The sequence below is a fragment of the Neomonachus schauinslandi genome, chromosome 2 (genome assembly GCF_002201575.2).
Source record: "Neomonachus schauinslandi chromosome 2, ASM220157v2, whole genome shotgun sequence".
NCBI classification, from domain to species: domain Eukaryota; kingdom Metazoa; phylum Chordata; class Mammalia; order Carnivora; family Phocidae; genus Neomonachus; species Neomonachus schauinslandi.
The window spans coordinates 173,973,335-173,987,489 of record NC_058404.1 but is presented as its reverse complement, the minus strand read 5'-3'; the positions used below and the strand labels follow the sequence as shown (position 1 = coordinate 173,987,489).

Sequence of the window (14,155 nt, the reverse complement as noted above, 5' to 3'; positions counted from 1 at the left end):
CATTTCACAGGAAAGCAAGATTTGGTACAAGGTAAGTTTAAAAGACACATGCCGCGTTAAATGTTGATGTTCCTTATGTTCATGCTTATTTCTAACTTTACTTCGACAGAACTGGCATGTCTGAATTTACTAACCAAGAGATCAATACAGGCATCTTAGAGCTACAAAATCAGCTGAAAGGTAGATCATGGAAATTCATTTTAACATGCGTTTAACATATAGCTTCAAAGAAGTCTCTCAGGTTATTCAGATTGACTCATTTCCAACATGCCTCTTCCAATTCATTCCTGCTTGAATGCATCATATGTTCGTGTATCTGTAATTCCTACGGTGTCCTGTCCGTGGCCACGTGATTTGGGGACATGCTCTATACTTGTACTACAGCCCCTTCTTTGAGACTTACAGTACATAGTAGTATATTAAAAATGTTGAGAAGTTTTATGGCAAAAAGATCTGTTTAACTTCTTTCTGTTTTTTTCTTACTCCCACACAATGCCTATTAGAATCCCACAGATACATTCCTGGAAACACTGAAAAATATATAGTTATGTATTAAACCCACTTTTGTATCTGAGGATTAGAGTATACATTAATTCAGTGAGCTGTAAAGGTGCGCTTTCCTAACTAGTGTTCAGAACATCTTGTGACTGGGCAATTTCTGGCATATAGAACTTCCATCATATTATCAAAGGGTATGAAAATTTAATCAAGTGTAACATACAAGAACAAACAGAGAATCAAAAGCATAGAGCTGTATGGAGCCACACAGAAAGGATACCCAATAAATTGGATCAGGATGTAGGTGAAGTGGAAAGAGAAAAGTTATTTTTCTTTTCACAAGAAGCAACAATTGAAGAAACGTCTTCAAAATTTCCCTAGTAATTGCAAAGCCTAGAAAGCAAAAATCTGAGGGAGCACTTAAGTTATGAATATTAAAAGAAAATGTAATGAAAATGGTAATATAACATTAAGTATGAAATTGTGAGTAGCATAAACAGTAAAGATCTTCAATATAATAATGTTTAAAAGACAACATCCCACCTTTCTCCATGGCAGTTATCTAATGTGATTATCTGAATGCCCTGCTAGAAAGATTCAGTGCAAGCAGGGTTTTTGTTTGATATGTTCCCTGAAGTGTGAACCTAGTACAGTGCCTGCACTTAGAAAGTGATCATTAACTTATTAAATAGTGAATTAAAGGTCGGTTTAAAATTTTTCAAATGTATAATATGTTTTATTTTCCTAAATTCCATCAAATCCAGATTTGGAATTGAAACATACAAATTCAGGCTGAATACAAGTATTTTCACAAATGTATTTTATACATTTTGTAACTTGGAATTTTCTGATAAAATTATGATTATATATCTCAGGTAAATACATTTCTTCTACTCTAAAAACTGATGAAATGTTTAGTATCTAACTTAATTCCAAAGTCTCATTTGAATATGTTAAAATATTGAGAAATTGGTGATGCTTGCATAACATGAATGTATATACTTCAAGGCCAATAATTACACTTAAATATGGTTAAAATGAACAGTTTTTATATTTTTACATATATTTACTACAACAAAATAACCCCTCTCCTGCAAAGAATGATGGCTAACCAGCATAAGGCTGTGATTGGGAGTTTATAAATACTAAACATGTTAAGTTTCACTTGGCATCTCTTACCTGAGGAAAATTAAGGAGCAATATAAACTTTTTTTTTTAATTGAAGTATAGTTGACACACAGTATTACATTAGTTTCATGCGTACAACATAGTGATTTGACAAGTCTGTGTTATGTTATGCTAAACACAAGTGTACCTACCATCATCCTAAAGTGCTATTATATCATCTGATTATATTCCCCATGCTGTGCCTTTTATTCCCATGACCTATTAATTCCATAACTGGAAACCTGTACACTTCCCACTCCCTTTCTTTGCCCATTCTCAACCCTCCTCCCTTCTGGCAACCGTCCATTTGTTCTCTGTATTTATGGATCTGTTTCTGTGTTTTGTTTTTTAGATTCTACATGTAAGTAAAATCACATTGTATTTGTCTTTCTCTGACTTGTTTCATTTAGCACAGTATCTTTTAGGCCCATCCATGTTGTTGCAAATGGCAAGATTTCATTCTTTTTCTTATGGCTGAATAATATTTCATTCAATACATATACACCTCTTCATCTATTTGGCTATTGATGGACACTCGGGCTGCTTCCATATAATGCTGCAATAAACATAGGGGTGCATATGTCTTTTTGAGTTAATGTTTTCATTTTCTTTGGGTAAATACACAGTAGTGGAATTACTCGATTGTATGGTATTTCTATTTTTAATTTTTTGAGGAACCTTCATACTGTTTTCCATAGTGGCCGCACAAATTTACATTCCCACCAACAGGGGAATGTGAATGAGGGATTTTTTTCTTCACAGCCTCACTGACACTTGCTATTTCCTGTCTGTTGGATGCCAGCTATTCTGACTGGTGTAAAGTGCTATCTCACTGAGGGTTTCTTTTTTTTCCATCATGGTTTTGATTGGCATGTCCCTGATGATAAGTGATGTTGAGCATCTTCTCATGTGTCTGTTAGCCATCTGTATGTCTTTGGAAAAATGTCTATTCCGGTCCTCTGCCCATTTTAATCGGATTATTTGTTACTGTGGCGTTGAGTTGTAAAAGTTCTTTATATATTTTGGATATATTAACCCCTTATTGGGGATATCATTTACAAATATGTTCTCCCATTCGGCAGGTTGCCTTTTCTTGGTTTCCTTTGCTGTACAAAAGCTTTTTATTTTGGTATAGTCCTAATAGTTCATTTTTGCTTTTGTTTCCCTTGCTCGAAGAGATGTACCATAAATATGTTGCTGAAGCCAACATTGCCTATATTTTATTCTAGGAGATTTATGGCTCAGGTCTCACATTTAAAGTCTGTAATTCATTTTGAATTTATTTTTGTGTATGGTGTAAGAAAGTGGTCCCATTTCATTCTTTTACATGTAGCTGTCCAGTTTTCCCAACACCATTTATTGAAGAGACTTTTTGCCATTGGATAGTCTTTTCTGCTTTGTCAAAGATTAGTTAACCATGTAGCTGTGGATCCATTTCTGGGTTTTCTATTCTGTTCCATTGATCTATGCCTACTTTTGTGCCAGTACCAAACTGTTCTGATATTATACATTTGTAGTGTATCTTGAAATCTAGGATTGTGATACCTTTCTCAAGATTGCTTTGGCTGTTCAGGGTTTTTTTGTGGTTCCATACAAATTTTAGAATTATTCTAGTTCTGTGAAAAATGTTATTGGTATCCTGATAGGGACTGCATTAAATTTGTAGATTGCTTTGGGTAGTGTGGACATTTTAATAATACTGGTTCTTCCAATCCATGAGCATAGAGAATCTTTCCATTTGTGTCATCTTCAATTTCTTTCATCAGTGTTTTATAGTTTTTAGAGTAGAGGTCATTCACTTAAGTTTTTTCCCAGGTTATTTTATTCTTGCAATTGCAAATGGAACTGTGTTCTTAATTTCTTTCTGTTGCTTTATTATTAGAAGAACAGATTTCTGTATATTAACTTTGTATCTTGCAACTTTACTGAATTCATTTATCACTTCTAATGGTTTTTTAGTGGTGTCTTAGGGTCTATAGTGATTTTACATATCATAGTAACAGTTCTCATTATCTTTCAACCATCAGCAGGTAGACGTTGGGATTTTCTTAGATGTAGTATTCATGCAGGTAATGCTGAAATTTCAAGTAAACTTTAGTATTAGCCTAAGAGATGTAATCTTACACGAAGATGGAGAGAGGGAGGGAAGTGATCTGTTAAGAGTCGAGAGGACTGGGGGCCGGGGGCGGGGGGGCCTGGGTGGCTCAGTCAGTCAAGCATCTGACTCTTGATTCCAGCTCAGGTCATGATTTCAGGATCCTGAGGTCGAGTCCCATGTTGAGCTCTGCGCTGATGATTCTCTCCCTCTGACTTTCCCCAACACTCTCTCTCAAATAAATGTTTTTAAAACAGAGTTGAGAGGATGGCACAGTGAGGCTTCGAGTGAACAATATGATGTGCTGGGAGCCCCTTTCATGTTGTGGAGAAAGGAGGACATAGTTTATGTGCTACACTGTCCTTACAAGATAAGACATTAATAATTTAAAAAGGATAGATAAGTTATGAAATTAGAGGAGCAAGAGAAAATGTGTCAGGGTATGTTTAGAGAAAAGTAGTTGTTTGGATGGAAAGGTCAGTCTGAAAAGCAGTCCTTCTCCCTGCACAGGAATGTGTTCTCATAGGAAATCCCTTACGTGGCTTTAGTCTGCACCCACATCTGTTTTCCATTATGTCCAGATGTAGGCCCCTAGTTATGGAGGCCTCAAAAATAGCAATACATACAATGATCAATATGTTGATGACAGCAGAAATGCTCTTAAATAACTTTCACTACTAAACTCACTGTATTAGTTGATAATCTCCATGCTATAAAATATATAATCCTATCACTAATCCTCACAATACTGCTTTAGAGGCATTATTTACAGTAAATAAACACTGATTAAACTATAAAATTATATTTTAAGACACAGAAATAGAAATGCTCATTCGCCCAAGGTCACAGAAGTGGGAATTTGGAATGGGATGCCGTGGTGCCCTGTTGGGAACCAATGTGCCTCTTTATGTGCTCCAGGATGGGGACAGAGGAGAGAAGCATGCAATGATTCTAGGTCACCATTTTCTGCTGGAACTGCATCATTCTTCTTTGCTCATTGTTTTCGTTTTACAGATGACAAAAAAATGACAATTTTGGAAATGAGTAAATTACCCCATATTGTCTTCCAAGTTCCTTATTATTTTGACTCGAATGTTAACGGTGCACTAGGCGTTATTCTAATAAATCCTAAAGTATGATATCATTGAATCATCACAACAGCCTTATAAGGTAGAGCCTTTTTTTATGCCTCCATGCTTACAGATAAAAAGACTGAGCACAATGTAGTTATTAGGAGGTACCCAAATCACAGGTGGGACCTAGCATGTACATTCTTAAGCACTGTATTTGCCTCTTCCTGTGTGATTTCCTTTGACAACAACTTACTTTCCCTGGCTTATTCAGCTAGCTCACTACTCCATTTTAGAAGTTGCTTTTTCCAGGAAGACTTCCTGCCTGAATGAGGTATCCTCACATGTTTTAATAAAACCTCATGAAATCAAGACAATACTTGAAATGGTAAGTTACCAAATGGCTGAAGCATCAAATTTTCTTATGAGTATATCATACTTAATAGATCTTTAAAAAAATATATTGCTTATTTACTTATTTAGAAAAAGTGTGTGTGGGGCGAGGGGGAGAGAAACCCAAGCAGACTCCTCACTGAGCACGGCTCCTGACATGGGGCTCGATCTCACAAACCCGAGATCATGACCTGAGCTGAAACCAAGAGTCGGATGCTTAACTGACTGCGCCACCCAGGTGCCCCCATACTTAGCAATATTTTAAACCATTTTCCCTTTTTAAAACAAAGGATCAAAATGATTCATTTTATGAACATATTTTCTTAAATATTTACATGAATCTAATTCTATAACAAACATTTCAATGGTTCATGTGAAATTTTTAATTTGTTTTGTTTTAATGCTTCTTAAACTTCCAATGTTTTCCAACATTGGAACATTTAAAATTTTTCTTTGCCAAATTTGTTGAATCACCACATTTACAAAAAGGTGAATTTAGCTTAACTACTTGTAAATTTTTTTTCTAGCAATTAGTATTTCATGGAATTATTTTTAAAAGCCTGTAACAAGTTCTTTGTTGTTTGGAGTTCATCAGTTTTCTGATCTTAAGCATGCTAATTGTCTCTAAAATTCTGGATTTAGGTAAATTATTACACTATATATTTATAAGTCATCATCCTAATTCTATACTAGATATTGGTTAATGTATTTTGATTTGGTCCTAATTTATTTTTTGCTTTGCTCCATAACTGATCCATATCAGAAGAAGCTGGGGTTCCAGTAGGGCACATCTACTCCCATGTTTGCTTCTTTTGTTCAAACTATGTTTCCTAATTTGGGTTCTTAGGAAGATTCTAGATTAGCTGAGGAACCCATAATTGTGCAGAATGACTGAATAGGCAACAAAGGAAATAACCATTATTTTCATGGCTTTTATCTTTTAGTGAAGAGGAATATTACACTGGGGTAAATGTTCAAGGAAAGATCTACATGGGAAAAATATTTTTTAAATCTGATCACTAAATTAAAATACCTTTAGTCTTTTAAAAGAAGTTATTTCTGTTTGGAAAGAAAGAGATTCAAACAGCTCAATCCCAAACCCCAAAGAAATAACACCTTTTACATGCTTTTCTTTTTGCTTTGAGGGGCTCAAATTAACCCAAAAGTATCTAATGAGTTTTGAGTGCAAACAGATTTTCTCCTTTCCTGAAGAGATTGAACTTCAAGTCAAGATTGATGCTATGTATGTTCTCTCCACCCCGCAAGGTGAGAAGGAAAACAAATAGCCGCTTTTCTGAAAGATGCTAGGTCTTTTTTATTGATGCTCAGGGGTCATCTTGCAGTTCCTTAAATTAACTGCGACACCCCATCAGTTCCCAAACCACTGGAATTTGATTGTGTTACTAGAAAGTCTAGTTACCATGGCTCCAGACATAATCGGCCCTGGGCTTATTTAAAAGTGAACTTGTAAGACTAATTTGAGACTGTGATTTACCAGGCAGACTTCTGTATACACATTTAAAATTGCTTGGCTATGTGAGGGATAAGAAAATAAGTGGTATTATGCATATTTAATTGAATGGTCAATGACATTATTAAAACTCTTTAAGGAAAGTTAAAATACAAAACTTAAAGGAGAAGCACAGGGTCATCCATAATGTTTTCTTGCTGGATGTGATTTTTACTATGCTTTCCAAAGATTATTGTTGTGCTTTTGAAGCCAAAGAAGTAATTAATGTACTTAATCACATTAAGACATAAGAAAACAAATGCTATAATTAATATAAAACAAATAAAATCCTAACCTACCTCAATATTTCTCCGGCCTTGGGTTCCACTTCTCTCATGCTGGATGGGAATCAGAGGCAAACCTCCAATTTTGGGATTTTTGGTGATAGAACGTTTTCGTTCCTTTCCAGCTGGTGGCCATATATCATTTTCATGCTGAGGAAACACAATTTCTTGCTGTTGGTGTGTGATTTTATTACGTGGTATATCATGTTATAGAGTCACTTGGCTCCTTTTCCATATATCCAAATCAAATGATCTGCTTTCCATGAGAAAGCCATTTGTAATTAAGCTGTGGACTCTGGCAGGAGCATCGCTTGAGGATGTAAAACCCTTAAGTGAACAGAGCTTTGCGGTCTCAGTTCAATTTCTAAGTTTCAAATCCATGGCTTCTGTACTACTTATCAAGTCAAAAGGAGGAAAATATTTGAGGAAATTGGCAAATCTCTTTGTGGGGAAAAAATAATACACTTGTCTATATTTCTCGGCCCTGTAATCAAAGTAACTATGCATCCATTTTCTCCCTCCCCCAAAGGTAACCTTAGCGTAAAAATAATTTAACCTCATATAGTCCTCAATTCAACCTAAGGCACAGCTATCAGAAAAATTAGCCTCATTTTATGACCTTTTGAAAAATGTTACTTTCCCATCTAATTGAATTCCAAAGAAATTACCTTGCACACAGACGTTTATACTGAAATCACTGTACAAAAGAGTATGGCACATTTGTTCTCAAATTACTGACTACATATTCTGGCCAACTGAAGAACTATAGATATGACTGGAGAAAAATTAATTTTGCAATGGGGAGAGATATCCACAGGTAAAAATATAAGCCCCTGGGGCGCCTGGGTGGCTCAGTTGGTTGGGCGACTGCCTTCGGCTCAGGTCATGATCCTGGAGTCCCTGGATCGAGTCCCGCATCGGGCTCCCTGCTCTGCGGGGGGTCTGCTTCTCCCTCCGACCCTCCCCCCTCTCATGTGTTCTCTCTCATTCTCTCTCTCTCAAATAAATAAATAAAATCTTTAAAAAAAAAAAAAAAAAAAATATAAGCCCCTGAGTGATAAATCCTTCAGATATGCATATAAAAGAAAAATCTTAAAAAGAATTTTTCTACTCCTCAGGGTAGATTAACTTTTCAGAAGTTGGCAAAACAAACTGATTTTCAATCTATGAAAGAAATATAGAATAGCAATTATAAAATGATAAGCTTTACAAATATGTTCTGATGAAATGAAAACTTTTTGGTAAACTATATAGCTAAATGCCTATTATGATTCAACACATTCCTATCTTAAGTTGCAATTAGTACTTTTATAGCAAAGAGTTCATTTCAATTAATACTGACTGTGTACCCATATATAATGGCGAGATTATATTGAGGAATATACTGTCAGACTTGGTGCTTATCAGTGTGCATTATCTCAATGCGTATCATATAAATTTATACAATCTCACTTAACATATATAACTATAATCTTATTTAATCTTCACTGATCCTACAGTATAGATCTTTATTGCTAGATTGTCTATGCATCAGATCTGCCCTTGAATTTTAGTGAAGCATTTATTTTGGTTCAGCAAATCTGTAATGGTAAATTATTAAAGTTATAAGCTTTGTGGGCGCCTGGGTGGCTCAGTTGGTTAAGCGACTGCCTTCGGCTCAGGTCATGATTCTGGAGTCCCGGGATCGAGTCCCACATCGGGCTCCCTGCTTGGCAGCGAGTCTGCTTCTCCCTCTGACCTTCCTCCCTCTCATGCTCTCTATCTCATTCTCTCTCTCATGCTCTCTATCTCATTCTCTCAAATAAATAAATAAAATCTTTAAAAAAAAAAGTTATAAGCTTTGTAATGCTATATTTATGTCACAGCCCCAAACTTGGTAAAAATAATTTTGATATTATATAATTGGGATGTTCCCAACACGTAAAGCTCAAAGAAAATTGGCTGGAAAGGAATTCATTAAGCCTATGGATTATGCTTACACTTTACTCACCGATGTATAATGCATGTGCTAAATGATAATCAGAGAAACGTAAGAGCAAACGCAGTCTCAAATACGTATTTTTTTTCCTGACATGATATACTACATTGTGTATACTAATTAGTTCTTACCAGATTGATCCAAGAGGTATTTTTCCCAACATACAAAACACTGTACCTAGTAATACATTCTGACATTTATAGTTATTTATAAGTGACCCCAAGAGTCATACTGCATGGATCATATAGCTGAGGATCTTACTTTCATTATTATAACCATGATCACACCCCAAAATCTTCAGTTCTATCTCCCACTTTCTATTTTTTTCCCATCCATCCAGCTTTGAGGCATAAGTGACAGAATTACAGGATCCTGAAGACCTACAATGTGATGATTTGATCTATGTATACACTGAAAGGATTCTCCTCCAAGTCAATTAAGACCTCTATCATCTCATTTATTTTGGTGAGAACATTTAACTTCTACTCTTAACAAATTTCAGTGATACAGTGTAGTATTAACTATCTCAACAGTGACCATGTTCTACATAAGATCCTCAAACCTTGTTCATCTTACAGCTGAAAGTTTGTACCCTTTTACCAAGCTCTCCTTATTTCCCCACCCAGCAACCACTTTTCCAATCTCTGTTTCTAGGAGTTCAACTCTTATTTTTAGATTCCATACATAAGTGATACTTGCCGTCTTTGTGTGGCTTATTTCACTCAGCATAATGCCCTCCAAGTTCATCCATGTTGTCAGAAATGACAAGACTTCTTTCTTATTGAAGGGTGAATAATGTTTGTGTGTGTCTGTGTACACACACATTTTCTTTATCCATTCATCCTTGGACTTAGATCATTTGACATGACCTAAGGTGATTTACATACCTTTGCAATTGTGAATAATGCTGCAATGAACATGAGTCTGCCTCGACCTTTCTGACCTTGACCTCTTACCTTTCCAGCTAACAATTTAGTTTTATTCACTTCTTTAGACTCCTTGAGACCTCCAATCTATTCTCTACCATCATCCTACTTTCCACATCTTCCCCCACTTCCTTCATAGCCTGTCATAGATTTCATAGTCATGAAGTATAATCACCTCCTTATAAATACCTTCAAGTCCTGTGCTACTTCTCCTTTCATCATACTTGCCTGGCAAAGCCCCCAACCTAATTAAACCCAATTCTACTTACTCTATGGGTGCCTACCAATTGATGAAGAAAAAAGATGGTCACTCTAAGGTTAAATTTAAAGTGAGATGAATCTATAAAGTTCAGGCAAGCACTCAGCATTAAGTTGAAGTTTTACTATAGTGCAACTGGCTTCCTTACTCTCTGAAGATTATTTCTCACCTTTCCTCCACCCCTATACTTCCAATATCCCTCCCTAACTCACTGAAGGTGAGCTCACTGAAGAATTTCATTTTCCCACCATGAAATATACTACTCTCCCTGCATCTTTTAGCCATTATAAATGAGGCTCCCTTTTCTTCCCAGTATTTACTCCGGTTACACATAACTTCTCTTCAGTCAAAAGTGCTCAATGGGCTACAATATATAGTCAATAATAATGTGTGACACACATTGTGCACATCAGATCTGGTGCACAACGATTTTTTCAGCAACGATGAACAAATGTGCACTTGTTCGCATTGCTTCATGTCTGCTCAGGGCCTCTGCTGGTTTAGTAATCGCTTTCCTCAAAATAAGATAAAAACAGGGAGGCAAACTATATAAAAGACTCTTAACTACAGAGAACAAACTGAGGGATGATGGAGGGCACTTGGGATGAGTCCATTGCATGTGGAGCATGTAAGGGATGAATCACTACATTCTACTCCTGAAACCAGTGCTATACTATGTGAACTAACTTGAATTTAAATAAAAACTTGGAAGGAAAAAAAAAAGCCCAGTTCCAATACAAAAAAAAAAAAAAATCACTTTCCTCTTCTGTCAATTTTTTCTTCCAATTACTGAATTTTCTCCATTAGCATCTGTGCAAAGTACATACCCTCCCATCTTAAAGACAAATAAATTGAAACCCCAAAACCTACCCTGACCTCTTCTTCTTTCTCTCTAGTCCCACAGCCTTATTTATCTGCATAGCAAATTCCTTGACTGGATTTTCTATATTGGTTATCTGTTTTTTCTTCCTCTCAACACTTCTCATTTCTTTTTTTTCTCCTCGGCTTAACCTTTAAAGTTTGGAATGCCCCAGGGCTGCTGCTTCTGTCCTTTTCTTTCTTCCTCTCCCTGTACCATACCCTCCTTTCATTTTATATTCTCATATCTACCCCAAATTCAGGGCTTTCAATGCAAACTGAATACTGATGTCCCCCAAATTCACACTGCATCCCCAAATTTTCATCTGAGGGTTTGTTTTTTTAATTTAAATAATCTCTACACCCAACGTGGGGTTTGAACTCACAATCCTGAGATCAAGAGTCACATGCCCTTCCAACAGAGCCAGCCAGGCATCCTTTGCCTGAGTTTTTGATCTACAGATCCAATTTTGCTATTCAGCATATTATTTGTATGTCTAACGGACATCTCCAGAAAGAACTCTCAATTTTCTTCTGCATCTCTGATCACTTCTATTTGCCAGTTGCCCAAGGCTAGAAAAAAATCCTAGGACTCTTCCTTGATTTGTACTCCTTCTCTCAAACTGCTGTAGCCAATCTATCTGCAAATTCTGTTGGCTCCACCTTCAACTACTCTTGTCTCACTGCGTCCACTGTTACCACCCTAGTCTGAGCTGCCCATCTTTTCACAGCTGTTCTTCCTGCTTCCATCTTGGACCCCCAATAGTGTGCCCTCAACAAACTAAATTATTATTTCTCCAGTTAATATAAATCAGATCAAATCCTTCTCCTGTTCCCCACACTCCTAAACGGGGACTATATGATCTGCTTAGTGGTGTCCTCATTTTTTACATCTTCGTGCACACAGCCCTTCATGATGTTCATGGAACCACATCTCAGGACCTTGTCCTTGCTGGCCCCTGTAACTGGAATGCTTTCCCCACTCCTGCATACCTGCATGATTTGCTCCCTAATTTCAGACATGTCTCCGCACACCTGTCAGCTATTTGGAAAGGCATTTTCCTGAGAACCTTTCCTAGTTAGTGCCCTTCCTTACCTTAGTCACACCCATTCCTTTCCCTTATTTTATCAAACTAATATCTATTTGAAATTCTGTCAAATTATTTACGTACCCTCCCCTTTCTTATTTTAGAAATATTGAGAGAGCGAGCGAGCGAGCAAGCATACAAGCAGGGGGAGCAGCAGAGGGAGAGGGAGAAGCAGGCTCCCCACTGAGCAGGGAGCCCAATGTGGGGCTCGATGTACTTTGTAAATGGTATTGGGTTCTCCGGTGAAGATGTCCATACAGGTCTTACAAGACTGACAGAGCCCTTCTTCTCACGGAGTTTACGTTTTAGTAGGAGAGGCAGAAATGAAAAATCTAATTACACAACGCTCTCTAATTAGAAATACAACTGACATACAGAATGTTCAGGGTTCCTATAGCCTGAACGTCCGACTGGTCTGAAGATGAGGGAGAATTTCTCTGAGAATGTGACACATAAGTGAAAATCTAGAGAGCTTTTGAATCAGGGTGCAGATGGGGTTGGATATTAGAAAAGTATTCTGCACACCCTAAAGAACTCCTTGTAAGGAGCACTTACTGTGTGTGTGTGTGTGTATGTGTGTGTGTTAACATATATATATCAACTTTTGCTAGTTTCCTGTCTCCCTATGGAAGTGAGCCATTAAATCCTTAAATCCAAGAAGGCCTTTGTGTTTATCTTAATCCAAAGAAGTGGAACGAGCAGAGGAGAAGTAATTGGGCTGAATCTCTGGGGCCAAGACAATGAAGGACAGATGAGTCAGGGAGAAAGAAGCTGGCCATGAGAGCAACCTTTGCTTTCTGGTTATTTCTATTTATACCTTGATTTTCAACCACAGAGTCTAGTGACTTCAATTATAAAAACAACAAAAAATCAGCGTAGTTGTACCACAGACTCTGTAACAGTTTTGACTCTATGGTTCCAATTTTACTAAAACACTTCAGAACTAGTTTGCTTTCTTTTTAAAATACCTGAATTTCTGAAAAGTCACAAATAAGAGGAAAAGTCTCTAAAAACAGTCTTTTTCTGCGTGTGTTTTCAGGTAGTAACAGTAGCGTCGGACTGAGAAGAGCAGTGTTTATTAACCACCGGAAAGGTTAGTAAGTGAAGAGAGAAAATGGGTTTCAGAACAAGTAAGGGCCAAATTTGGGGGTGAATTAACTTCCCACTTATCAGAGAAACAGGGAAGTACGTCCTCAGTAATAAAGAGTAGCAGCTTAATCGTTACCAGTGAATTTCAATGCTCTTTTGGAAAGCACTGCTGGGAATTCAGCCAAACAAGTTGAGGGGAAAGAAACAATCCTATTAATGAGACTATTTAACCCTTCCCCCAAAGACACAGTCCTCCTATAGGGAGGAGACTAATGGGGAATTGAGTATAGATATTAGCTTCTGGCACCCCTGGGTTTAAACCACTAACTAAATGTATGGTGCTGAGCTAGTTAGAGAATCTTTGTTACCTTTATTCCCTCATCTACAAGCAACGCCCCGCATGGTTTGTTACAAAGAATACTTGAGTTAACTCTTCTGAAGAATCCAGCACACAGTAAGTATTAAAGAAATGCAGGTTCCTGTCCTTGTTTCTGGAAAGGCTAGGGTTGGGGGTGGGGGAGTAGGCGGCCATAGGGAGAACAAGAAAGAAAACAGCACACTTTTCTAAATGAAGATGAATGTGGGACTCTGGTAAAACAAGTTCCTCTTTCTTATACTACCATCTTGAAGCAGTACACCTCTCCTACGGTAAGGAGTTGATGGAGTGCCAACAAAAGAAGGCTCAACAAAGACAGTAAGCTCTCTTTCGAAGAGTAATGGATAAATTTGGATTCTCATATATTTTAAAAAACATATAAACGAGAAAATAAAAGCATACACAAAAACTCATTAAAAATGCTTTGTAGGGCGCCTGGGTGGCTCAGATGGTAAGCGTCTGCCTTCGGCTCAGGTCATGATCTCAGGGTCCTGGGATCGAGTCCCGCATCGGGCTCTCTGCTCCTTGGGAGCTTGCTTCTCCCTCTGCCTCTCTCTGTCTCTC

The 14,155-nt window shown here is 37.2% G+C and overlaps 1 protein-coding gene across 1 annotated transcript in view; it reads right to left on the bottom strand.

Moving 5' to 3' along the window:
• ARAP2 (ArfGAP with RhoGAP domain, ankyrin repeat and PH domain 2) overlaps positions 1 to 14,155 on the bottom strand; it is a 169,065-nt gene that overhangs the window by 2,242 nt on the left and 152,668 nt on the right. Inside the window, exon 31 of the mRNA XM_044913011.1 lies at positions 7,033 to 7,167. Within this exon, the coding sequence (XP_044768946.1) occupies positions 7,033 to 7,167 (135 nt within the window). The remainder of the gene's footprint in view (positions 1 to 7,032; positions 7,168 to 14,155) is intronic.